Source organism: Gracilinanus agilis, chromosome 2 (genome assembly GCF_016433145.1).
Source record: "Gracilinanus agilis isolate LMUSP501 chromosome 2, AgileGrace, whole genome shotgun sequence".
Taxonomy (NCBI): Eukaryota; Metazoa; Chordata; class Mammalia; order Didelphimorphia; family Didelphidae; genus Gracilinanus; species Gracilinanus agilis.
The window spans coordinates 44,840,014-44,865,475 of record NC_058131.1 but is presented as its reverse complement, the minus strand read 5'-3'; the positions used below and the strand labels follow the sequence as shown (position 1 = coordinate 44,865,475).

At 37.0% G+C, this 25,462-nt stretch overlaps 1 protein-coding gene across 1 annotated transcript in view; it reads left to right on the top strand.

Annotated features, from left to right (window-relative positions):
• Positions 1-25,462, top strand: part of LOC123233223 (golgin subfamily A member 6-like protein 22) — a 73,799-nt gene that overhangs the window by 4,087 nt on the left and 44,250 nt on the right. Inside the window, exons 5-14 of the mRNA XM_044659373.1 lie at positions 4,231-4,293; positions 6,229-6,294; positions 7,423-7,482; positions 11,066-11,167; positions 13,067-13,195; positions 16,090-16,179; positions 18,810-18,947; positions 21,674-21,736; positions 22,329-22,388; positions 24,697-24,834. Coding sequence (XP_044515308.1) covers positions 4,231-4,293; positions 6,229-6,294; positions 7,423-7,482; positions 11,066-11,167; positions 13,067-13,195; positions 16,090-16,179; positions 18,810-18,947; positions 21,674-21,736; positions 22,329-22,388; positions 24,697-24,834 — 909 coding nt within the window. The remainder of the gene's footprint in view (positions 1-4,230; positions 4,294-6,228; positions 6,295-7,422; positions 7,483-11,065; positions 11,168-13,066; positions 13,196-16,089; positions 16,180-18,809; positions 18,948-21,673; positions 21,737-22,328; positions 22,389-24,696; positions 24,835-25,462) is intronic.

Sequence of the window (25,462 nt, the reverse complement as noted above, 5' to 3'; positions counted from 1 at the left end):
ATTCCTCCTTGGAACTAAAACTCAACATTGTTTCTAATACAGGAAGTAAAGGTTTAAGAAATCAGTAGATTTCAGAGAAATTCTAAACCACCTGAACCCCAAGAACACCTTTTCCAGAAGTTGTATAAGAGATCAAACAGACAGAAAGTAGACAAAGAAAGCTTAGGATGAATTTTGGGAGTATAGTTCAGGGTATTAGATATCATGATTTTAGAGGAAATGTAATTTCTGATGTGTGAGCTTAGATCTTCAGTAATGAGTTTGAAAGGGACAAATACAATCAAACAGGATTACTAGGAGAACCAGGGTCTCTGGGATAAGAAGGAATTCTACCATTGTAGAAGGATTCACCTTCAAGAAAATTCAGTTCTGCTGAATGAATGATATAAGATCAGACAGAAAGAAATGCTGAGCACCTTTTAAGAATCACATTGTAGTTTAGTCAGCCATGTTTTATTACAACTGTGTCATCACAAGACCATAAGTAACCAAAGACAAAAATTCTATGACCAACCTCATTCCTAACCTTCCTGCCTAGTCCACTTCCAAATCCAGGGGTCACTTACATGTCATACTCAGTGACAAAAAGATTAGTTTTTCTTCTAAGAAAGAAAAATTATTTTCAGTACACATCTTGAAAAGAAGACTTGTGCAGCACCAACATTGGGTTGCTGCCTTAACCAACCTATTCATTGAGACTGGCTACCTGTTTCATTGTTTGGTGGTTTTAGAGGTAATAATCAAAGACGAAATTGGTAGCAGTGTAGTGCAAGGGACTATCTCACTTTTTCAGGTGTTAGTGTGGAATTTAACAAAAATTTTAACAAAAATTTAACAAAAAAGCGAATCAAAACACCAAGTTTTCCAAACTTACAAAACTTTCTTGGCAAGAGTTTGTAGAAGAGGTCAAAGAAATTGATAGGAACTTCCCAAATTGCCACACAGAGAATGCTTGAACTGTGGCTCAGGGCTGGATGTAAATACTTTAAAGATAGGTAATTCCAGATTTCAGAGACTTTCTGCATTGATGAAGACTGAGGGGAAGGATAGGCTGGCTGAACCACACAATGAAAGCCAGAGTTTCTACCATGACATGCAATATTGGGGGCAGCTGGGTGGCTCAGTGGATTCAGAGCTAGGCCTGTAGATGGGAGGTCCTAGGTTCAAATCTGGCTTCAGACACTTCCTAGCTGTGTGGCCCTGGGAAAGTCACTTAACCCCCATTGTCTAGCCCTTAGCACTCTTCTGCCTTGGAGTCAATAGACAGTACTGATCCTAAGACAGAAGGTAAGGGTTTAAAAAATTTTTTTTAATAACATGCAATATTATCCATTAGAGTGGGGCTAAGCTACAAGAAAATTCAGCATTCCCAATGAGATCCAACAAGAGGAACAAAAGGTGAGTAGACTCAAGAAGAGGAGAATTGTAGAGAAGGGAGACAGATCTGAACAATTATTCTATAATGTGGCTATCCATTCATTGTCATAAAACTGTCCCTACCTATGAAGTAATTAAAGCCTAAATCCTATGACCATGCCCAATCTTGGGCTTGATGATCAGCATTAATACCCCACCTACATTCAAACAAAAACAAAATTGCAATTCCCGGGCACATTCTGTGAAACTAACCACTTCTTTCTTCATGTGGGTAGAGTGTTTGAAAATTCTTAGCCACAAAACAGGAGCCCCATTCCACCAGGATAATGACCACATCTTTACAAATTCTTATCTCATATTTCCCAAATAGCTGGCTGATTGATTATTTTGTAGCTGAAAGCCCAATGGGCAAGAGTGTGGGAGTGGGTACAGAAAAATACCTAGAGACTTTCAGGCTAAGATGGCCACAGAGTAGTAGCAAGGAGCTCTTTCTCTTCACCACCAACTGATATAAAAAGCCTCAAAAGGACAAAAAAGCAAAATCAAATGAGCAAAGGGGCTCTACTGTAGGGAACAGACTTGAAGGTAGGCAGGGTTTGGGCATTTCCACACTATAAGGGGATAAAATTATACCAGTGGTTCCCAAACTTTTTTGGCCTACAGCCCCCTTTCCAGAAAAAAATATTACTTAGCCCCTGGAAATTAATTTTTTTTAATAGCAATGAATAGGAAAGATAAATGCACCTGTGGCCATCACCGCCCCCCTAGATCACTGCAGCACCCACCAGGGGGAAGTGGTGCCCACTTTGGGAATCAACTGATTTATACCAAAGCGCAAATGGATCACCCCTCCCCCACTACACCTACCATGCTAGAGTCAGAGCAAGCACGCCTGAGTCAGAGCAAGAGCAGGGCAATCACTAGGTTCTCAGGGGACTGGCTGAGGATACCACAAACCTACCTCTAAAAGCAACGAGACCCCAGAAGGCTAAGAAATGTGGAGCTTGGATGCAGAGACAGGGCAGAGAGGGGCTGCCCACAGCAGAAGTGGGGAAGACTAAAAAATAGCCTCAGGGCAAAACCATGTGGAAGCTCAATACACAGAGAGCTGCCTACCCTCATCACTCAGACTTCTGGCTGGGAAGGGAAGAAAAACTAACATAGCAATGGCCAACACCCAAGAACTACAATCTATAACCACCAAAAAAATAAGAAAAATCCTTTGACTCCATATAATTTCTACTTACAGAAACAAACTACAGAGGAGATAGCAGAGGATGACAGAAAAGCAAGCACATCCAAACTTTCCCAAGTAAAATGGAAATTGGTCACAAGCTCTCCAAAAAATCAGACTGGAATATGAGAACCAAATTAAAAAGATAGGAGAAACTTGGCAAGAAAAGTGAGAAATAATTCAAAAATAAAATAACAGTTTAAAAGACAAATTTTCCCACTTTGAAAAAGAACTTGAGAAATCAAATGAAATGATAAGCAAATTGAAGATCAGAAATGACCTGCTGGTAGCCATGAAAAGCAGGATAGACCAGTGATGGGCAAACTATTCCCACAGGCCAGACCTAGACCCCACATCATGTTGTAGTGATTAGTGAATTGCTTAAGGCAGAGATAGAGAAACTATGGCCTGGATCTGGCCCATGAGGAATAATTTGCCCATCGCTGGGATAGACCAAACCAAAAAGGAAAATCAAAAGATCTTAGCTGAAAAACCAGTCTTTAAAGAATTGGGGATGTAGAAGCTAATGATCTCACAAGACAGCAAGAATTAATAAAGGAAAGTCAAAAGAATGATAAAATAGAAGGAAACATGAAATATCTCATTGAGAAAACTAATGATTTGGAAAACAGATTGAGGAGAGACAACTTGGGAATCATAGGTCTACTCTACATGAAAAGCCAGAAATAAAGAGAATCTTTAACATCATAATACAAGAAATTATCCCAAGAAAACTGCCCTGATGTTCTTGAACAAGAGGGCAAAATAGACATTGAAAGAGTACATAGAATCATCCTCTAGACCAAAACCTCAAAAGACAATATCCAGGAATGTAATTTCCAAATTCAAGAGCTTCCAAGCTAAGGAGAAAATATTGCAAGAAGTCAGAGACAATTCAGATATCAAGGAACATCAGTCAAGATTACACAAGATTTGGCATTCTCCACACTAAAGGACCTCAAGGCTTAGAATATGATATTCAGAAAGGCAAGAGGATTGGTTCTACAACCAAGGATCACCTACACATCAAAACTGACTATATACTTATAGGAAAAAGTATGGGTATTAACTAAATAGAAGGGATCCAAATATTTGTAAAGAAAAGCCCAGAACTAAATGGAAAATTTGATGTCCAAATAAAAAACTCACGAGAAACATGAAAAGGGAAACAAGAAAGGGAGGGGGTGGATTTTTAAGGGCTTCAGTAAGGTCAATAGTTTATATTTATTTATGGGGGCTTCAGTAAGGTCAAATAGTTTATATTTATTTATGGGAAATGATATTTGTAATTCTCATAAAAATACCTAAATTTGTTCTACTCAGCATGTGAGGAAGTTACAAAAAAAAGTCAAAACTTTGTTTCCCAAAGAATCGTATTCTATTACCCTTGGCAAGACTTGTAGAAGATATGAAAGAGATTAATATGCACATACCAAGAAGTCAAAGGATGAACTACTGGAATTTTAACCAGGGTGACAAGTGTAAGCAATTTAGGTGGCTAGTAAATCCTGGTGTCTGCAACATAAATCTTGAATGACTAGTAGTATAAGGAAATGTTAATTGAATGTGTGGTTGAACAGTACAGGCTCAAAGATATGATGCACTATCATCCATTGCAGAGAGATTCACCTACAAGGAAGTGCTGTGCTTCTGGGAAGATGATGCCACAGAAGGTAGAAAAGGTGAGTAGACTGAAGAATACCAAAGAGGTGAGGAAGAAGGACATTTCTAGACAAGAACTTTGTAATCTGATCAACCATCCTGTTTTCAAGACCTATCACTGGCCCATAAATAACTAGGCTAAATACTATGACCAACCTCACTCCTAACATTGCGGGTCATGATTCAAACATAGCAATCCTCCTAACAAGTAAGGATTACCTTTCACATTAAACTCAATGAGGCCAAAGTCAATAATTTCTCCAAGAATAGAGAATGATATCACATCATAAATTTTCTATCATGTTAACATCACTGGCTGGCATAAGAAATTAAATGACAATTTTAGTGATTTTAGTTATTGCCACAGATAACATGCCAAGACCAGTAGATGCAAAAGAAAAATTAAGAAATGCAGAAATGCATAAAATAAATGTATCATATAATATCAACATATTTCATCTTTTAATGCCAGAAATGTATAGAAGTACTTTCCTACAGTTAAAATAATTAAAAACATAAAGTCTGTGAAAAGAACATGAAAACCAGCAGGCAACACAATAAGCTTAGAAATGTAAATATATTTTAAATAGTATAATAACTCATAAATACATATAAGCTACTATAAACAAGAATAAAAGAAAAAATTAAGACTTTTTCTCTGGTACAATAACATAGCTGAAATTTTTACACAGATTTTCTCGATATCAGAAGCACTGTATTTCTACATCCCACAAGGGATAGATAAAACGTGAAAATTAAAGTCATAAGGCAACAGCACTGGGTCACTACCTTTTCCAAGTTTTCCTGTGAGATTAGCTAACAGATTGGTTGCATTGTTCTTTTCAAGAAACTAATTGCCAAGCTATGCATGCATATATAGTATGTTTGAGGAAGTAGAAAATATAGGCAAAATACTAAGTTTTCCAACCAAAGACGCTCCGGCATTCTTTGTAAGAGTATAGAAAATGTCAAAGGAATTGATGAGAGGATATTAAGCACAAAAATGTTGTGTGAGGAAGGCTCAGGGCTTAGGTATTGGCAGTTTAAGGGCAAATAATACTTGATTTCTGGAACTTGTCTTCCATGAGGAGGAGGAAAAGGAAAGATTGAGTGAAAAATACAATGAGAGGCAGAGTCCCTAGCATAACATGCAACATTATCCATTACATTGGGACTTTCCTACAAGAAAACTCAGTACTACTGAAAAGACTGAAAAAGGAAGAAGAAAAGATAAGCAGAACTAACAGCAACAATATGGTGAGGAAGGAGGACACATTTGGACAATTGTTCTCTAAGGTGGCTACCCATTCTTTGCCACAGAAGTATCACTCCCCAGTAGGAACAAAAGTCAAAAATTTTATGACCACAATGACTCTTAGCCTTGCTGGTCAGCATTCAACCATGCTTACCCTCCTAATAAGGAAAGGAGGTTGAACTTTCTTGGAATATTCTCTGAAAAAGAAGAAGTCATTTCTTCTCTAAGTCAGGGAAAGACTTTTTTGAGTACTCAGCCACAAAAATAACTAGACAAAAGCCACCAGCACCATGGCACTACCTAAAGCAATCTCTGATTTCAGTTTGCCTACCTTGGTGATTTTAAAGTTGAAAATCAGGGACAAATAGATGGGAGTGTATAATAAAAGCTACCTAACTTTATTCTTACTTGGTGAGGGAGGACATTATAAGAAAGGAGCCAAAATACTCTGTTATCCAGCCAATCTTATCTCTATGTCCTTTGCAAGTTTTTGTAGATGTCAGAGGTTAATGAGAATAGACCACGATATTATGGGATGAACTATCAGAAGTTTGATCAGGATAATATATGTAAGCATTGTAGACAGCTGATAATTTCTGGCTGTTTGGGACTTCTTAATGAGGAAGAGGAGGGCACATTCATTGAATCTGAGTGTGAGAAACTGAGTTTCAAGGATAACGAGCAGTATTATCCTCTGCAGATGCATTCATGTACAAGAAAGCTCGACTGTCCTTGTGAGAAGATGATGCCACAACAGGCAGAAAAGGTAAGCAGACTCAAGAGTACCAAAGTGGTGTAGAAGAGGGAGACTTTTAGATGACCACTTTTTTTTTAAACCCTTGTACTTTGGTGTATTCCACATAGGTGGAAGATTGGTAAGGGTGGGCAATGGGGGTCAAGTGACTTGCCCAGGGTCACACAGCTGGAAAGTGGCTGAAGCCGGGTTTGAACCTAGGACCTCCCGTCTCTAGGCCTGACTCTCACTCCACTGAGCTACCCAGCTGCCCCCTAGATGACCACTTTTTATAATCTGGTCACCTGTCTGTCTTCCTGTAAGGAAGCACCACTTACACTTGCCCTAAAATAATAAATACTAAAATCCTTAAACTAATCTCATTCATGACCTTCCTGGTCAACATCTATCTATACCAGTGATTCCCAAAGTAGGCACCACTGCTCCCTGGTGGGTGCTGCAGTGAGTGATCCAGGGGGGTGGTGATGGACACAGGTCCATTTATCTTTCCTATTAATTGCTATTAAACTTTTTAAAAAATTAATTTCCAGAGGGATAAGTAATATTTTTTCTGGAAAGGGGGCAGTAGGCCAAAAAAGTTTGGGAACTGCTGGTCTATACTTATGCTCTTCCAAAGCCAGGATTCAATTCCATATCACTCTCAATAAGGAAAAAGTCAATTCTTTCTACAGGAAGGGAGAGAGTTTGAAAGTATACACAATGTAAAAATAAGGGGCTCAAAGCACCTATTCTGTGGCACACCTGTTTCAAGCTGCTCTTTGAGATTGACTAAATGGTTGAATGCATGGTTGTTTTAGTTGAAAAGCAAATAATCCATGGCGGCACACTGAGTACAATGCAAGAGGCTATCTAGCCTCACTGCCACTATGTGAGAGATGAAGTTAGAAAAAAAGGAATCAAACAGACTAAAAACTTCTTTGCAAGATGTTGTAGAATACAGCAAAAGAATTGATAAGGACATACCAAAATATCACAAAGAAAAATCTTAGATGGGGACCCAGGTCTTTGGGAATGAATAGTTTGGGGGCAAATAATCCTTGATGTCTAGGCTTTTCTTCTTCTGTAAGGAAGAGAACAGGCAGAGGTGGTAACTTCGTGAGAGACAGTTTACAGCTTCCCATGCACTATTATCTGTTACAGAAGGATGCAACTTTAAGAAAACTTAGTTCTTCTGTGACATTCAAAGAGGAAGAAAACAAGGTGAGCAGAACCAAATAAACATCGTGGGGAAGGAGGACAGATCTGGGGAAATTATTCCATAATGTGACTAGACATTCTTTGCCACAGAAATTTTAGTCCACAGTAAGTGATTAAAACCTGAAATTGTCTGACTAACCTCACTTCTACACATCCTGATAACCATCCTAGCCTACCTAAGCAAAATCTCCTTCCATTTCCTAGTCAAACTCATTCAGGCAAAGGTCATCTCTTTTTTTTCAGAAAAGAGTTTTTTTTAACATAAAGTAAAAATAAGAGCATCAAAACACCTATACCATGGCACCATCTTTTCCAACTCTTATTTCACATTAAGGAACATGATGATCTCTTGGTTACTATAGAGCTGAAAACTAAAAACAACAAATGAGTGGCAGTGCAGAGCAAGAGTTGACTGCCCTTAGCTCTGTTTCTGTGAATGAGGAAGTTAGAAAAAGAGGAATAAAAAGACTTAAGTTTTCCAAACAACCAATTCCAGTGTTCTTTGCAAGATTTTGTACAAGGAATCAAAGAAATTGATGAGACCGTGCTAAAATGTCACATAGAGAATTCTCTGACTATGACTAGAAATATGTGAGCAGTTAGGGAACAAGTCATTCCTGATTTCTGAGGTCTTCTTCAATGACAAAGGGAATAGGGATAGACTGAGTGAATTACAACAAGGGAGGCAAAGTCTACAGCATGCAACATTATCCATTACACTGAGACTCGACTAAAAGAAAACTCAGTGCTGCTGAGAAGATCCAACAGGAGGCAGAAAAAGGTGAGCAGAAGCCAGAGGAGCAAAGCAGTATGACAGGTGTAAGCTATTTTGTTTGTATATAATTCCTGATACAGAGGCTCAAGGTAAAGGTTTCAAAAAAAAAAAAAGTGTCCCTTGCCAATATGTCACTAAGCCCTAAAATCCTATGACAAGAGGATCCCCAGGCTTCCTGCCCAGCATCCAGTGCTCTCTATCCACTATCTTAAATGACATTTCACTTTCTCAGCATATCCATTGAAGCAATGATTACTCCATCCTCCATGTAAGGAAAGGATTTAAAAAATAATGAGCCTCTAACAAGGAACCCAAACCACCTAGACAAGGTCATCACTTTTTACAACTCTTCTATAGATTTCCTTTCAAGGTAGTTGCTTGGTCACTCTAGAGCTGAAAATCAAAGGAAAAATTGGATACAGTGAATTCTAGAAGTCTACCTAACTTTCTTCCTACTTGGTGAGAAAGGAATTTACAAAAAGAAGTTAAAATGTTAAGTTTTCCAGTCAGAATCACTCAAATGTTGCAAACAAGAGTCTGTCAAAGAGCTCAGAGAGACTATTGGGATCAGGATAAAATGTCATGTTGTGGTGTCAGACTGTGGCTAAGGGCAATAGGGTGTGAGTATTTTAGGGACAGGAAATTCCAGATGTCTGGATTTGATCATTAATGACTACTAGGAGGAAGAGAGATTGAATCAGAGAATGAGAAACAGTGTCTCAAGGATAAGATGCAAGATTATCCATTGAAAAAGGACTCATCTACAAGAAAACTCAGTGCTGCTAAGAACACTTGAAGCAGAAAGTGTTAGTAGACACAAGAGCACCAGAGTGGAAGACATGGAGAAGAGCTTTGGGAAATCATTCTGCCATTTATCTTTTGTCACAAAGGTAGCACTCCCAGTAAATAACTGAAACCTAAAATTTTATGACCAACTTCACACTTGCCTTACTTGCAAGTGTGCAGCCCTAACTATCCTCCTGCCACAGCAAGTTCAGTTTCATGTCAAACTTAGTGACTCAAATCTGAAATTCTATGACCAAGCTCACTAACTTACTTCCTGACCCAGGATTCAACTGTGAATTCAATGGTTCACTTTTATATCCATTAGCAACCAGCTCCCAAACGTGGCCTTTTCTTTGTAAATTTTATTAGCAACAGATGACTGATGATTAGTTTCTGGTTATCTTAGAACATGGAAAAGAAAGGAATAAATGGTTGGATTGAAGAACAAGTGGCTGCCTTCACTATTGATTAGAGAAAAAAGAAATGGAAAACCAAGCTCATTTGTTTTCCGCCTGAATGTGCCCGTTCTCTTTGTCAGAGAGTAGATTTTTAAGGAACTTACAATAGAGTGAATTAAAATAGAGAATGACCAAGAAATCTGAGGGGGAAAGATGGAATTTTGGGAAAAGATAGCAGAAACAATACACTTTTCTCAATAAATCAACTCTACTAGAATCAGGTTACTTTAATATAGTTCTGTAAGAGTGGTATTTTCATATTTTCACTCATTTATTAAATGTGGAACAAGGAGGAAAATGAAATGGAGAACCTAAAGGTGAGAATGAGATTTTTCAAGAGGCCTTGAGACAATATGCAATAGAGTTGGAATCAGCTACAGTCAAACTTGAGGCTGCTGAGAAGGAGAGCAAAAGAAAAAAGAGGCAAGCATAGAAAAGAATTAAACGTTGGGAAATCATTTATTGACGTGGTAAATTTCCAAGACAAGATCTCACTCCTCCATNCTCCAGAGACCAAAGTGGTGTAAAATGGGGAGAGTTTTAGATGACCACTTTTTGTAGTCTGGTCATCTGAATGTCTTCTTGTAAGGAAACACCACTTGCCCTAAAATAATAAATACTAAAATCCTTAAACTAACCACATTCCTACCCTTCCTGGTCAACATCTAACCATACCTATGTTCCTGCCAAAGCCAGGGTTCACTTTCATGTCACTCTCAATGAGGAAAAAGTCAATTCTTTCTATAGGAAGGGAGAGAGTTTGAAAATATATACAATGTAAAAAATAAGGAGCTCAAAGCACCTATCCTGTGGCACACCTGTTCCAAGCTGCTCTTTGAGACTGACAAAATTGTTAAAAGCAAAGAATCTATGGGGGCACACTGAGTGCAATGCAAGAGGCTATGTAGCCTCACTGCCACTATGTGAGAGATGAAATTAGAAAAAAGGGAATCAAACAGACTAAAAAGTTCTTTGCAAGATTTTGTAGAAAGCAAAAGAATTGACAAGGACATGCCAAAATGTCACAAAGAAAAATCTTAGATGGAGACTCAGGGCTTTGGCTATGAATAATTTAGGGGCAAGAAATCCTTGCTGTCTAGGATTTTCTTCTTCTGTAAGGAAGAGGACAGGCAGAGGTGGTAACTCTGTGAGAGAGAGTTTGCAGCATAACATGCACTATTATCTGTCATAGAACGCAACTTTAAGAAAACTTAGTGCTTCTGTGACATTCCATGAGGAAGAAAAAAAGGTGAGCAGAACCAAGGACCCAAAACATGATGGGGAAAGAGGACAGATCTGGGGAAATTATTCCATAAGTGACTATAGCCTGAAATTGTCTGACTAAGCTCACTTCTACCCTTCTTGAATCCTAGCCTACCTAGACTTGAATCCTAGCCTACCTAGACTAAGCAAAATTTCCATCTGTTTTCTAGTCAAACTCAATAAGGCTAAGGTCATCTGTTTTTTCGAGGAAAGGAGAATTTTTCAAAGTATATAATGTAAAAATAAGAGCATCAAAACACCTATACCATGGCACCATCTTTTCCAACTCTTATTTAACATTAAGGAACATGATGATCACATGCTTACTAAGGAGCAGAAAACCAAAAACAGCAAATTAGTGGCAGTGGAGAGCAAGAGGTTGCCTGCCCTCATCTTTACTCTGTGGGTGAGGAAATTAGAAAAAGAAGAGTAAAGAAACTTAAGTTTTCCAAACAACCAATTCCAGTGTTCTTTGTAAGATTTTGTACAAAGAAATAAAGAAATTAATAAGGCCATGCTAAAATGTCACATAGAGAATTATCTGTCTATGGCTAGGGAATTTATACGTGAGCAGTTAGGGAACTAGTCATTCCTGATTTCTGAGGTCTTCTTTGATGACATAGGAAATAGGGATAGACTGAGTGAATTACAACAAGGCAGGCAAAGTCTCCAGCACAACATGCAACATTATCCATTATACTGGGACTCAACTAAAAGAAAACTCAGTGCTGCTGAAAAGATCCAACAGGAGGTAGAAAAGGTGAGCAGAAATCAGATGAACAAAGGGGTAAGAAAGGTACAAGTTATTTAGGTGGCATGTAATTCCTGATACCATAGGCTGAAGGTAAGGGTTTCAAAAAAAATGATATCACTTGCAAATATGTCACTAAACCCTAAAATCATATGACAAGAGGATCCCCAGGCTTCCTGCCCAGGATCCAGTGCTCTCTACCCGCTATTCTAAATTGGGTTTCACTTTCTTGGCACATTCACTGAAGCAATGATGACTTCTTCTTCCACATGAGTAGAGGGTTTAAAAAATACAGAGGCTCCTGCAAGGAACCAAAACTACCTGGAAAATGTCATCAATTTTTAAAACTCTCATTTTAGATTTCCTTTCAAGGTGGTTGCTTGGTCACTCTAGAGCTCAAAATCAAAGGAAAAATTAGATACAGAGAATTCTAGAAGTCTACCTAACTTTCTTCCCACTCAGTGAGAAATGAATTTATAAAAATGGAATGTAAAACAAAGTTTTCCAGCCAAATTCACTCAAATATTCCTAGAGAGAATCTGTCAAAAAGCTCAGAGAGACTATTGAGGTCAGGACAAGATGTCATATGGTGAAATGTCAGACTGGCTGAAGGCAATAGTTGTGAGCAACTAGGGCCAGGAAATTCCTGGTGTCTGTTCTATAAATTTGATCATTAATGGCAACTAGGAAGAAGAGAGATTGACTGAATCAGAAGATGAGAAACATAGTTTGATGGGTAAAATGGAAGACTATCCATTAAAAAGGGATTTATGTGCAAGAAAACTCAGTGCTTCTGAGAAGACTCCACAGGAAACAGAAAGTATGAGTAGAAACAAAAGCACTGGAGTAGAAGACAAGGAAGAGAGCTTTGAGCAATCACTCTGCCATTTAAGCCACATATCTTTTTTCACAGAGGTAGCACTCCAAGTTAATAACTGAAACTTATAATTCTATGACAAAGCTCACACTAGCCTTACTAGTAAGTGTGCAGCACTAACTATCCTGCTAACACAGCAAGCTCAGTTTCATGTCAAACTTTGTGACTCAAGTCTTAAATTATATGACCAAGCACCCTCACTTACTTACTGGCCAAGATTCAATCATAGCTACCCAACTGTGAATGTAATGGTTCACTTTTATATCCATAGGCAACCAGCTTCCAAACATGGCCTTTTCTTGGTAAATTTTATTTAAATCAGATGACGGGATTAGTTTCTGGTTGTTTTAGAACATGGAAAACAAAGGTGTAATGGATTGGAGAACAGATGGTCATCTTCACTATGGATTAGAGAAAAAGGAAATTGAAAAACATTTGTTTTCCACCTGAATGTACCTGTTCTCTTTGCCAGAGAATAGATTTTTAAGAAATGTACGATATAGCAAATTAGAGAGTGACCAAGAAATTCCAGGAAAAGATGGAATTGTGGGAAAAGATAGCAGAAACAATATGCTTTTCTCAATAAATACTACTACTAGTAACAGGTTACTTTATTACAGTTCTTTAAGTGTGGTATTTTCATATTTTCACTCATTTATTCAATGGGTGACAAGAAGGAAGATGAAATAGGTAACCTAAAAGATGAAAATGATATTCTCCAAGAGGCCCTGAGGCAATATACAATAGAGTTGGAGTCAGCTACAATCAAACTTGCTGAGAAGGAGAGAGAGCAAAAGGAAAAAGAGGTGAGCATAGAAAAGAATTAAATGTTGGGAAATCATTCATCAACTTTCTACTTTTCACAGGCAAGATCTCACTCCTCCATTATAGAAAGAAAAAGAATCATGATATCTGTTCTCTATAGGACAAACGAGTATCTCTATCATATTTCTCAATGAAATTGCCTTCCAGTGTTTTCATCTGCTTACAATGCTAGCTTTCTAGGATTTCACCACCATATTGGTATTTCTTGTTTCTCATATTTCTGAGATTTTTAACATGAATTCCAGTAACATGAATTGTTAACATGAATGCCCACCCTCATTTCTGTTAAATCCATATTCTTTCCCTTCTCTAGAAAGTCACAAATTCTCTATACAAAAGACCAAAAATTTCATTTCAGTTCCACTTCACTCAGTTTTATGTCTCTCAACACACTAATTGCTAGAGTTAAGCTACACGAGCTCCCCACAACAATAGGTTTCATAATGCCAATCTCCTGGCCATTGCAATGGATGGAAAGAAATGCAGCACTGAAACACAACTGATAGTCTGTGTGTGGAGGTTTGGGTGTACTGACATGCTGAAGAAAGAAACCCAAGCATTGTCATTGTTAAGTTTCCTTCCTGCTGATACAAAGATACCTAATGGCTTAATCTATGAAACTTTGGCAAAACCAAACTAACTAGAAGACAGCTCCGCACAGTCATTTTATAATTTAGTCAATCAGTCTTTTTTGCACCCCTTAAGACAAAGATCCATGTCTTTCTAATAAAGGGCACTGATGGATATATAGATGTTGGTTCAATGGATAAAGAGCCAGGTGTGGAGGTAGGAGTTCTTGGGTTCAAATCTGGCCTCAGGCTCTTCCCAACTGTATAACACTGGATAATTCACTGAACCTCAAGTGCCTAATCTTACTGTGATTCTGCCTTGAAACTAAAACTCGACATTGTTTCTAATACAGGAGGTAAGAGTTTAAGAAATCAATAGATTTCCTAGAAATTCAAACACCCCCCCCCGGGGACACCTGAAACATTATTCTCAACATGTTACTCAAATTTTACTAAAATGGAGGATCAGTAGTTTTAGAGTTGGTAGGAAGCTACTTACTGTTGCTCCTACTATATAAGTGAAGAAATTAGTAAAAGGACTCAAAACATTAAGTTCTCCAGCCATCCTTTTCCCAGAGTTGTAGAAGAAATCAAAGAGAAAAAATAGACCAAGAAAGCAAAGGAGGAATTTTTGGGACTGTAGTTCAGGACATTAGATATTGTAATTTTAGAGGAAATATAATTTCTGATGTGTGGGATTAGATATTCAGTAATGAGTTTGAGGACAAATACAGTGAAATAGGACTATTAAGAGACCCAGGGCCTCTAGGATAAGAAGGAATTCTACCATTGTAGAAGAATTCACCTTCAAGAAAGTTCAGTGCTACTGAAAGGATGATACAACAGCAGGCAGAAAAGCTGAACAACTTTGAAAAATCATATTGAAATGTAGTCAGCCATGTTTTCTCACAGCTGTGTGATCACAAGACCATAAATAACCAAAGACAAAAATTCTATGACCAACCTCATTCCTAGCCTTCCTGCCTGGTCACCATCCAACCCTACCTATTCCTCTTCCAAAGCCAGGTGTCACTTATATGTTACACCCAGTGACGATTAATTTTTCTTTCAAGAAGGAAAAATTATTTGCAATAGACATCTGGAAAAAAAAACAACTTGTTAAGCACCAACATTGTGTTGCTGCCTTATCCAAGCTATTCTTTGAGACTGGCTACCTGTTTCATTTGCTTGGTTGTTTTAGGGCTAATAATCAAAGACCAAATGGATGGTAGTGCAGTGTAAGAGACTACCTGCCTTTTTCAATACTGTGTTAGTGTGCGGTTTAACAAAAAAGAGAGTCAAAACACTGATTTTTCCAAACTCACAACTCTTTCATTGCAAGAGTTTGTAAAAGAAGTCAAAGACATTGATAAGAACTTGCCAAAATGTCACACAGAGAACCCTGGAACTGTGGATCAGGGGGAGGATGTAAGCACTTTAAAGACAGGCAATTCTTGATTTCTGAGGCTTTTTCCATTGAAGAGGAGGGAAAAGGATAGGCTGGGTGAACCACACAATGGGAGCCAGAGTTTCTAGGATAACGTGCAATATCATCCATTAGAGAGGCTGAGCTACAAGAAAATTCAACATGCCAAATGAGAATCCAACAAGAGGAACAAAAGGTGAGTAGACTCAAGAGGACAAGAACTGTAAGGAAGGAAGACAGATTTCAACAATTATTCTATAATGTGGCTGTCCATTCTATGTCACAGAAATATCACTACATAAGAAGTAATTAAAGCCTAAATCCTATGACCAAACCCAATACTAGGCTTGATGATCCGTATCATAACCTACCTACATTCTAACAAAAGCAAAATTGGAATTCCTGGGCACATTCTCTGAAACAAACCACTTTCTTCTCCATGTGGGTAGTGTTTGAAAATCCTTAGCCCCAAAACAAGAGCCCCATTCCACCAGGATAATGACCACACATCTTTACAAACTCTTATCTCAGATTGCCTAATTGTGACTGGTTTATTGATTATTTTGTAGCTGAAAGAGCAAGAGGATGGGGTAGGTACAGAAAGATAGCTAAATTTGTTCTACTCAGCATGTGAAGAAGTTACAAAAAGAAAATCAAAACTTTGTCTTCCAAACAATCTTATCCTTGAAGAGATTAAGAACATAGCAAGATGTCACAGGATGAACTATTGGATGTTTATAGGTGTAAGCAATTTAGGTGGCTAGTAATTCCTGGTATCTGCAGCATAGTGCTTGAATGACTAGTAGTATGAGGAAATGTTGATTGAATGTTTAGATGAACAGTACAGGCTCAAGGATATGTTGCAATACATCCATTACAGAGAGATTCACTGGCAAGGAAGCTCTGTGCTGCTGGGAAGATGATGCCCCAGAAGACAGAAAAGATGAGCAGACTGAAGAATTCCAAAGAGGTGAGGAAGAAGGACAGTTCTAGACAAAAACTCTGTAATCTGATTAGCCATCCTATTTCAAAGACCTATCATTGGCCCATAAATAACTAGGCTAAAATGCTATGACCAACCTCATTCCTAACATTGCTGGTCATGATTCTTATATAGCAATCCTCCTAACAAGTGAGGATTACCTTTCACATTGAACTCAATGAGGGCCAAAGTCAATAATTTCCCCAGGAATATAGAATGATATCACATCACAACTTTTTGTATCATTTTTACATCACTGGCTGGCATAAGAATTTAAACGAAAATTTTAGCGATTTTGGTTGTAGCCATATATTGCATGCCAAGTTCAGCACATGAAACAGAAGAAATTTCGAAATTCAGAAATGCATAAAATTGTATAGTTTCATATGATATCTCATTTTATATCTTAATGCCAGAGTTAAATAAAAGTACTTTCTTAAAATTAAAATAATTAAAAGCTTAAAGTTTGTAAAAAGAACTTGAAAGCCCCAGGCAACACTCTAAGCATAGAAATGTAAATATATTTTAAATAGCGTAGTAACTCAAAAATGCATACAAGGCACTATAAATACACAATAAAATTAAAAGAAAAAAATTAAGACTTCTCTGGTACAATATGGCTAAAATTCTTTACATAGATTTTCTCAATATCAGAAATTTCTACATCCCACAATATTTAAGGAGTAGATAAAACATGAAAATAAAAGGATTGAAGCAACAACATAGGGTCACTACCTTTTCAAGCTCTCCTTTGAAATTAGTTAGCGCTTTGGTTGCATTGTTCCTTGAGAGCTGAAAATGAATGAATAAATTGGCTGCAGAGTAGTGCAAGAGATTACTTGCTATGTATGCTTTTATAGCATGAGTGAGGAAGTCAGAAAAAAAAGAGACAAAATACTGTTTTCCAACCAAAGGCACTTCAACATTTCTTGCAAGAGTTTACAGAAAAATTCAAAAAAAATTGATGAGATATGTCAATCATAAAAAATGATATGTAAGGTAGTTTAGGATTCTTGCTCAGGGCTTAGGTGTTTAGCAGTTTAGGGGTACATAATTCTTGATTTCTGGAACTTGTCTTCCATGAGGAAGAGGAAAAGAAAAGACTGAATGAAAAACACAATGAGATGCAGAATTCCCAGCATAACATGCAGTATCCATTACAGTGGAAAAGAGCAATGGGTTAGATTGGCAAACAAATGGCCACCTTCACTATGGAATAGGGGAAAAGGAAATTGAAAAGCAAGATATCATTTGTTTTCCACATGAATGTGCCCCTGTTCTCTTCACAAGAGAGTAGATTTTTAAGGAACTTACAAGAGAATTAATTAAAATAAAAAGTAACTAAGAAATTCAAAAAGAAATGATAGAATTGTGGGGGGAAATAGCAGAAACAATGTGCTTTTCTCAATAAATAACACTCCTTCCCCTATCAAATCTAGAGAAATCAAACCAAAAAATAAATAAGAAAGAGGTAAGAGATAATAAAATAAATAAGAAAGAGTTAATTGATATGTGGAGAAAAATAAATAGTGACAAAAAAGAATATACCTTCTTTTCAGCACCACATGATACATTCACAAAAATTGACCATGTACTAGGGCATTAAAAACATGGCAAATAAATGAAAAAGATCATAATGTAATAAAAATAATAATTAGTAAGAGTACATAAATAGGCAAATCAAAAATTAATTGGAAATTAAATGATATGATTCTCCAAAATCAGTTAAAGAATAAATCATAGAACCAATTAATAATTTCATTGAAGAGAATGACAATGATGAGACATCCTACCAAAATAAGTGGGATGCAGCCAAAGCAGTACTCGGAGGAAATTTATATCCCTGAGTGCATATATAAACAAATTAGGGAGGGCAAATATTAATGAATTGGGCATACAAATAAAAACTAGAAAGTGAACAAATTAACAATCCCCAGGTGAAAAACTAAATTAGAGATCATAAAAATTAGAGGAGAAATTAATAAAAATCAAAAGTAAAAGAACTAACGAATTAATAAATAAGACTAGAAGCTGGTTCTTTGAAAAAACAAATAAAATTGACAAAGCATACAGGTCAATCTAATAAAAAAAAGGAAAGAAGAAAACCAAATTAACAGCATCAAAGATGAAAAAGGAAACCTCAACCTCTCTAATGAAGAGGAAATTAAGGCAATCATTAAAAACTATTTTGCCCATTTATGTGGCAATAAATAAAGCTATCTAGGTGATGTGGATGAATATTTACAAAAATATAAATTGCCTAGATTAACAGCAAAAGAAATAGAATACTGAAATAATCCAACATCAGAAAAAGAAATTGAACAAACCATCAAAGAACTCCATAAGAAAAAATCCACAGGACCAGATAGATTCATAAGTGAATTCTATCAAACATTCAAAGAACAGCTAATCCCAATACTATACAAACTATTTGACATAATAAACAAAGGAGTTCTACCAAATTCCTTTTATGACACAAATATGGTACTGATCCCAAAGCCAAGGAGATCAAAAAAAGAAAAATCAATAAATAACACTACTAGTAACAAATTACTATAATACCATTCTGTAAAAGTTGTATTTTAATATTTACATTCATTTATTCGATGTGGGACAAGGAGGAAGATGAAATGGGTAACCTAAAGGATGAGAATGAGGTTCTCCAAGAGGCCCTGAGACGATATACAATAGAATTAGAGTCAGCTACAATCAAGCTTGAAGCTGCTGAGAAGGAGAGAGAGCAAAAGGAAAAAGAGGTGAGCATAGCAAAGAATTAAATGTTGGAAAATCATTCATCAACTTTCTACATTTCATAGACAAGATCTCACTCCTCCATTATGGAAAGAAAAAGAATCATGATATCTGTTCTCTATAGAACAAAAGAGTATCTCTAACAGATTTCTCAGTGATTTCTCCAATTCCTTCCAGTGTTTTCCTTCATCTGCTTATAGTGCTAGCTTTCTAGGATTTCACCATTACTTTGCTATTTCTCATTTTTTATATTTCTCAAGTTCTGAACAGGCGTTAGTGCCCACTCTCATTTCTGCTGAATCCATATTCAGTTCCTTTTCCAGAAAGTCACAATTTCTCTATACAAAAGACCAAATAATTTCATTTCAGAAAGAGCCATTTGGATTAGAAAGTTCCACTTCACTCAGTTTTAAGACTCTCTCAACACACTAATTGCTAGAGTTAAGCAATATGAGCTCCCTCAACAACATGTCCTATAAATCCATTCTCTTGGCCATTGCAATGACTGGAAAGAAATGCAGCACTGAAACACAACAGATACTCTGTGTGTGGAGGCTGGGGTGTGCTAACCTGCTGAAGAAAGAAAGCCAACTATCAGCATGGTTAAGTTTCCTTTCTGCTGATACCAAAATGCCTAATGGCTTAATAAATGAGATTGGACAAAATGACTTTGGCAAACTCAAAAGCACCAGAAGACAATTCTACACAATCATTTTCTGATTTAGTTAATCAGTCTTTTTTACACTCATTTAGTAAAGTTAACTTGTTCTCCTATAGAAGGTACTTTTGAAAATACAGATTTTAAGGATCAGCTAGCTGGCTCAGTGGATACAGAGCCCAGTGTGGAGTTGGGAGTACAAATCTGACCTCAAGCACTTACCAGCCATGTGACACTTGGGAAGTCACTTAATTCCAATAACCGAGCCCTTATTGTTATTTTGCCTTGGAACCAAAACCCGGCCTTGTTTCTAAAACAAGTGGGTAAGGGTCTAAGAAAGCTACAGATTTCATAGAAATTCTAAATTGCCTGGACTCTCCCCAGGAGCACTAATCCTACCTGAATTTAGCTAAACTGGATGATTGATAGCTTTAGAATTAACAGAAAGCTACCTACAATATGAGTGAGGAACTTAGTAAATGGGAAGTCAAAACATTAAGTTTTCCAGCCAGCCTCTAACTTTCTTTGCAAAAAGTTGTAGAAAAGATCAAAGATATATATGAAAATAAACCAAGAAAGCACAGGATGAATTTTGGAACTATAAGTCAGGTCATGAGGTATTATGATTTTAGGGGACATGTAATTTCTGATGCATGGGCTTACTTCTTCAATAATGAGTTTTAGAAGGACAAAGAAAGTGAACTAGGCCCATTAGGAAAACCAGGCATCCTGGCGTAAGAAGCATTTCTATAAAGATACAAGAACAGGCAGAAAAGTTCAGAAGACACAAGAGAACCAGATTGTTGGAGAAACTCAACACCTTTGAAAAATCATACTGTAATGTATAGTCTGATGTGGTTTATCACAGAATTATTGCTCACTCATAGGTAACCAAAGACCAAATTTCTATTATACCAACCTCATTCCTAGCAATCATGGCTGGTCACCATCCAAACCTACCTATTCTTCTAACAAAGCCAACGGTCTCTTAAATGTCACACTCAGTGACAAAAAAATTACTTTTTCTTCCAAAAAGGAAAAAATATTTACAGTAGACATCTTGAAAACAAGACCTTTGAAGCACCAATATCGTGTCACTGCCTTATCCAAGATATTCTTTGAGATTGGCTAAAAATTTTGTTGATTGGTTATTTTAGAGCTAATAATCAAAGACCAAATGGGTGGCAGTGCAATGCAAGAGGTTACCTGCCTCTATCAGTACTGTGCTGGTAAGGAAGTTACCAAAAAAGGGAGTCAAAACTCCAAGTTTTCCAAACTTACAACACTTTATCTTTGTAAGAGTTTGTAGAAGAGGTCAAAGAAATTGATAAGAACTTGCCAAAATGTCATACACAGAACACTGGAATTGTGAATCATGGTAGATGTAAACACTTTAAGGACAGGTAATTCATAATTTCTGAGGCTTTCTGCATCAAGGAAAAGGAAGAAAAGCACAGGCTGGATGAACCACAAATTGAGAGCCAGAGTTTCTAGCATAATAGGCAATATTAACCATTACAGTGGGGCTGAACTACAAGAAAATTCAGCATTCCCAAAAGATCCAGCAAGAGGAACAAAATGTGAGTAGACTCAAGAGGACCAGAATTGTAGGGAAAGGAAACAGATATGAACAGTTATTCAATAATGAGCCTATCCATTCTTTGTCACAGAAGTATCACTACCCAAGTAAATTAAAGCCTATGTTCTGTGACCAAGCTCAAAGGACAAGTGGATGGGATTGGATACAGAAACCTACCTAAATTTGTTCTATCCACTGAGTGAGAAAGTAACAAAAGGGAAGTAAAAATATTAAGTTTTCAAATAATCTTATTCCAATACCCTTTGAAAGACTTGTAGAAGATATCAAAGAGATTAATAAGAACATACCAAGATGTCACAGGATGAGCTGTTGAACTTTTAATCAGGGTTATAGGGGTAAGCATTTTAGGTGGCTGGTAATGCCTAATATCTGCAGCATAGTTCTTGAATAATGAGCAGTATAAGGAAACATTGATTGAACCTGTGGATGAACAGTAGAGTCTCAAGGATATGATATAATATCATCCATTGCAGAGAGATTCATCTGCAAGAAAGCTCTGTGCTGCTGGGAAGATGATGCCACAGAAGGTAGAAAAGGTGAGTAGACTGAAGAATACCAAAGAAATGGGAAAAGGGGACAGTTCTAGACAATCATTTTGTAATCTTGTCACCCATCCTGTTTCAAAGAGCTGTCACCATCCGAAATAAAATCTTATGAACAACCTCATGCCTAGCCTTGCTGATCATGATCCACCTATTCCTATACTCCTCCCAAAGTGAGGAATAACCTTTCATGTCAAACTCAATGAAACATAGAGCACCTTTTTTTCAGGAAAAGAAAGTTTTTTAAAATATATAATGTAAAAATGAGAGTCTACATATACCATTGTGTCACCTTTTCCAAAATCATCTTTGAGATTGGCGAACTGATTGGTTGCTTGGTTATTTGAACTCCAATGTTCTTTGCAAGATTTTGTAGAATGGGTCAAAGAAATTGATGAAAACATGACAAAATTTCACATAGGGAACTCTATGACTATGACTTGAGGTTTTATATGTGAGCAGTTTGAGGGCAGATAATTCCTGATTTCCAAGACTTTCTTCTTCCATGAAGAAGAGGAGGACAGATTGAGGGAACTACAAGATGAGAAGCAGTCTCCAGCATAACGTGCAATATTATCCATTACAGTGGTACTCACCTATAAGAAAACAAAGTGCTGCTGAGAAGACTCAAGAGGAAGCAGAAAAGGTAAGCAGGCCAAGAGGTACAAAAGGGTGGAAATAGAGGACAGAGCTGGACAATTGTTTCATGAAGTGGATACCCATCTTTGTCAGAGAAATATCACACCCAAGTAAGTAAATAAAGCCTAAAATCCTATGACCAAGCTCATTCCTTGCTAGTCAGCATCCAAACATACAGACCCTACTAACTAAACAAGGTTTCATTTTCTTGGGACACCATCAGAAACAGGGGCACATCTTTCTCCCTGTGAAAGAGCCACCAACAATCTGGACAATGGCACCTCCTTTTCCAAACTCTTATTTCACATTGCCTAAGTGGTTGCCAAGTTATTTTTGAACTGAAAACCAAAGGACACAGGTTGAGAATGGATAACAGGAAGCAACCTAACTTTGTCCATACTCAGTGAATTGGGAAATTACAAAAAGAAAGTCAAAACATTAAGTTTCTCAACTGTGCATATTCCAGTGGCCTTTGCTAGAGTTTGTAGAAGAAGGTAAAGGGATTAATGAGAACAGACCAATATGTCACAGGATGAACTGTCCAGCTTTCATTCAGGGTGATAGGTGTAAGCTATTTAGGTGGCTCATAATTCCTGATATATAGGGCTGAATTCTTCAGTAATGAGTTGGAAAAATATAGATTGAATGAGTCTGAGATTAGGAAACAGAAGCTCAAGGATAAGATGTAATATTAACCATTGCAGAGGGATTCACCTACAAGAACGCACAGTGCTGCTGAGAAGTTGATACAACAGCAGGCAGAAAAAGTGAGCAGAATCAAAAGCATCAGAGAAGGGGTGGGAACAGTTCTAGACAAGCACTCTGTAATCTGGCCAATCATTCTGTTTCAAAGGGTATCATTTCCCAATATTTCACTAAAGCCTAAACGCCTATGACAAGAGGATTCCCAGGCTTCCTGCATCCAATGCTCCCTACCCTCCTGGCAAAACAAGATTTCACCTTCTTGGCACATCCTCTGAAGCAATAGCCACTTCTTCCTCATGAAGAGAGGGTTTAAAAAATATAGAGATTCCAAGAAGGAACCCAAACCACCTGGACTATACATCAACTTTTACAACTCTTACTTTAAATTACCTCACAAGGTGTTATTTAAGAGCTGAAAATCAAAAGAAAAATGGGAGGGAATGAATTAATGAATTCTAGAAGGCTACCTAACTTTCTTCCTACTCAATGAGAAAGGAAGTTACAAAAAAGGAAGTTAAAACATTAAATTTTCCAGCCAAACTCATTCAAATATTCCTAGCAAGAGTCTGTAAAAGAGGTCAATGAGACTGATGAGAACAGGACAAGATGTCATATGGTACAATGTCAGGCTGTGGCTGAGGCAATAGGTGAGAGTATTTTAGAGGGCAGGAAATTCTTGATGTCTTTGGCTTTGATCTTTAATGACAAGTAGGAGGAAGAAAGATTAAGTGAATCAGAGGATGAGAAACAGAGTCTCTAGAATAAGATGCAAGATTACCCATTACAAAAGGAGTTTTCTTACAAAAGGACTTATCTACAAAAAAACTCAGTGCTTCTGAAAAGGCTCAACAGTAAGCAGAAAGTATGAATAGACACAAGAGCACCAGAATGAAAGTCAAGAAGAATAGCTTTGGCCAATCATTCTGTCTTTTAAGCCCTATATCCTTTGTCACTGAGGTGGCACTCACAGTAAATAACTAAAGTCTAAAATTCTATTACCAAGCTCACCCACTCACTTCCTGGCATGCATTCAATCATAGGTACCCAACTGTCAATAAAATGTTTCATTTTTATATCCATTGGCTCATTCAAAGACTCACATATATACTTCAGATAAAAAAGGACTTTAGTATTGATTGATTTAGTGATTTAGTGGAATTCCCCAAACCCCAAACTAACTCTCAAACATGGCCTTTTCTATGTAAATTTTATTTACATCAGATGACAACCTGATTAGTTCCTAGTTATTTTAGAACATTGAAAACAAAGGAGTAATGGGTTACATTGGAGAACAGATAGTTTACCTTCCCTAATTTTCAATGGATTAGGAAAAAAAAGGAAATAGAAAATCAAAATCATTTGTTTCCCAACTAAATTTGCCCCAGTTTTCTTTGCCAGAGGATGGATTTTTAGAGAAGTTTTAAGGGAGTGAATGAAAATAGAGAATGACCAAGAAATCCCAAGAGGAAGGATGAAATTGTGGTAAAAGGTAGCAAAAACAATAGCTTTTCTCAATAAATAACACTATTAGTAACAGGTTACTTTATACAGTTATGTAAAAGTTACATTGTATTTTCATATTTTCATTCATTTAATCTATGTTGGACTAGGAGGAAAATGAAACAGGTAACCTACAGGGTGAGAATGAGGTTCTCCGAAATGCCCTGAAACGATGTACAAAACTGTTGGAGTCAGCTACAAACAAGCTTGAGGCTACTGAGAAGGAGATAGAGCGAAAGGAAAAAGAGGTGAGCATAGCAAAGTATTAAAAGTTGAGAAATCATTAAACAGGTTACCAAGTTACACAGAAGATCTCACTCCATTATGGAAGGGAAATGAATTGTGCAAAGAAGCAGTTCTAAGATTTCTTAATGACTTCTCCTTTGGCTTCCAGGGTTTCCGTTCACTTTACAATTCTATTTTTTTAGAATTTCACGCTCACATTGGCAGTTCTCAGGCTTCTGATTTCTCAAGTTCTTAGTATGACTTTTTGGCTTTTTAGTGTCTCCTTCTTTCCTCCTGAATCTGTATTCCTCCCCTTCTCCAGAAGTAAAAATTTATTTTGATAGAAAAACAAATTATTTAATTTTTAGGAAAAGCCATTTGGCTTAGATAGTTAGGTATCACCCAGTTTTGAGACTCTCAACACACTAGTTTCTAGAGTCAAGCTCTATAAACTTCCACAACAATAGGTTTTATAAATCCAAACTCTTGGCCATTACAATGGGATGGAAAAACATACAACAAGGAAAGACAAGTGTATGTTTGGGCCTGAGGAGACCAAGAAAGCCAAGCACAGGCATAGTTAAGTTTCCTTCCTGCATATACAAAGATGCCTAATTGCTTAAATTTAAAAAATTGTGAACAAAATTACTT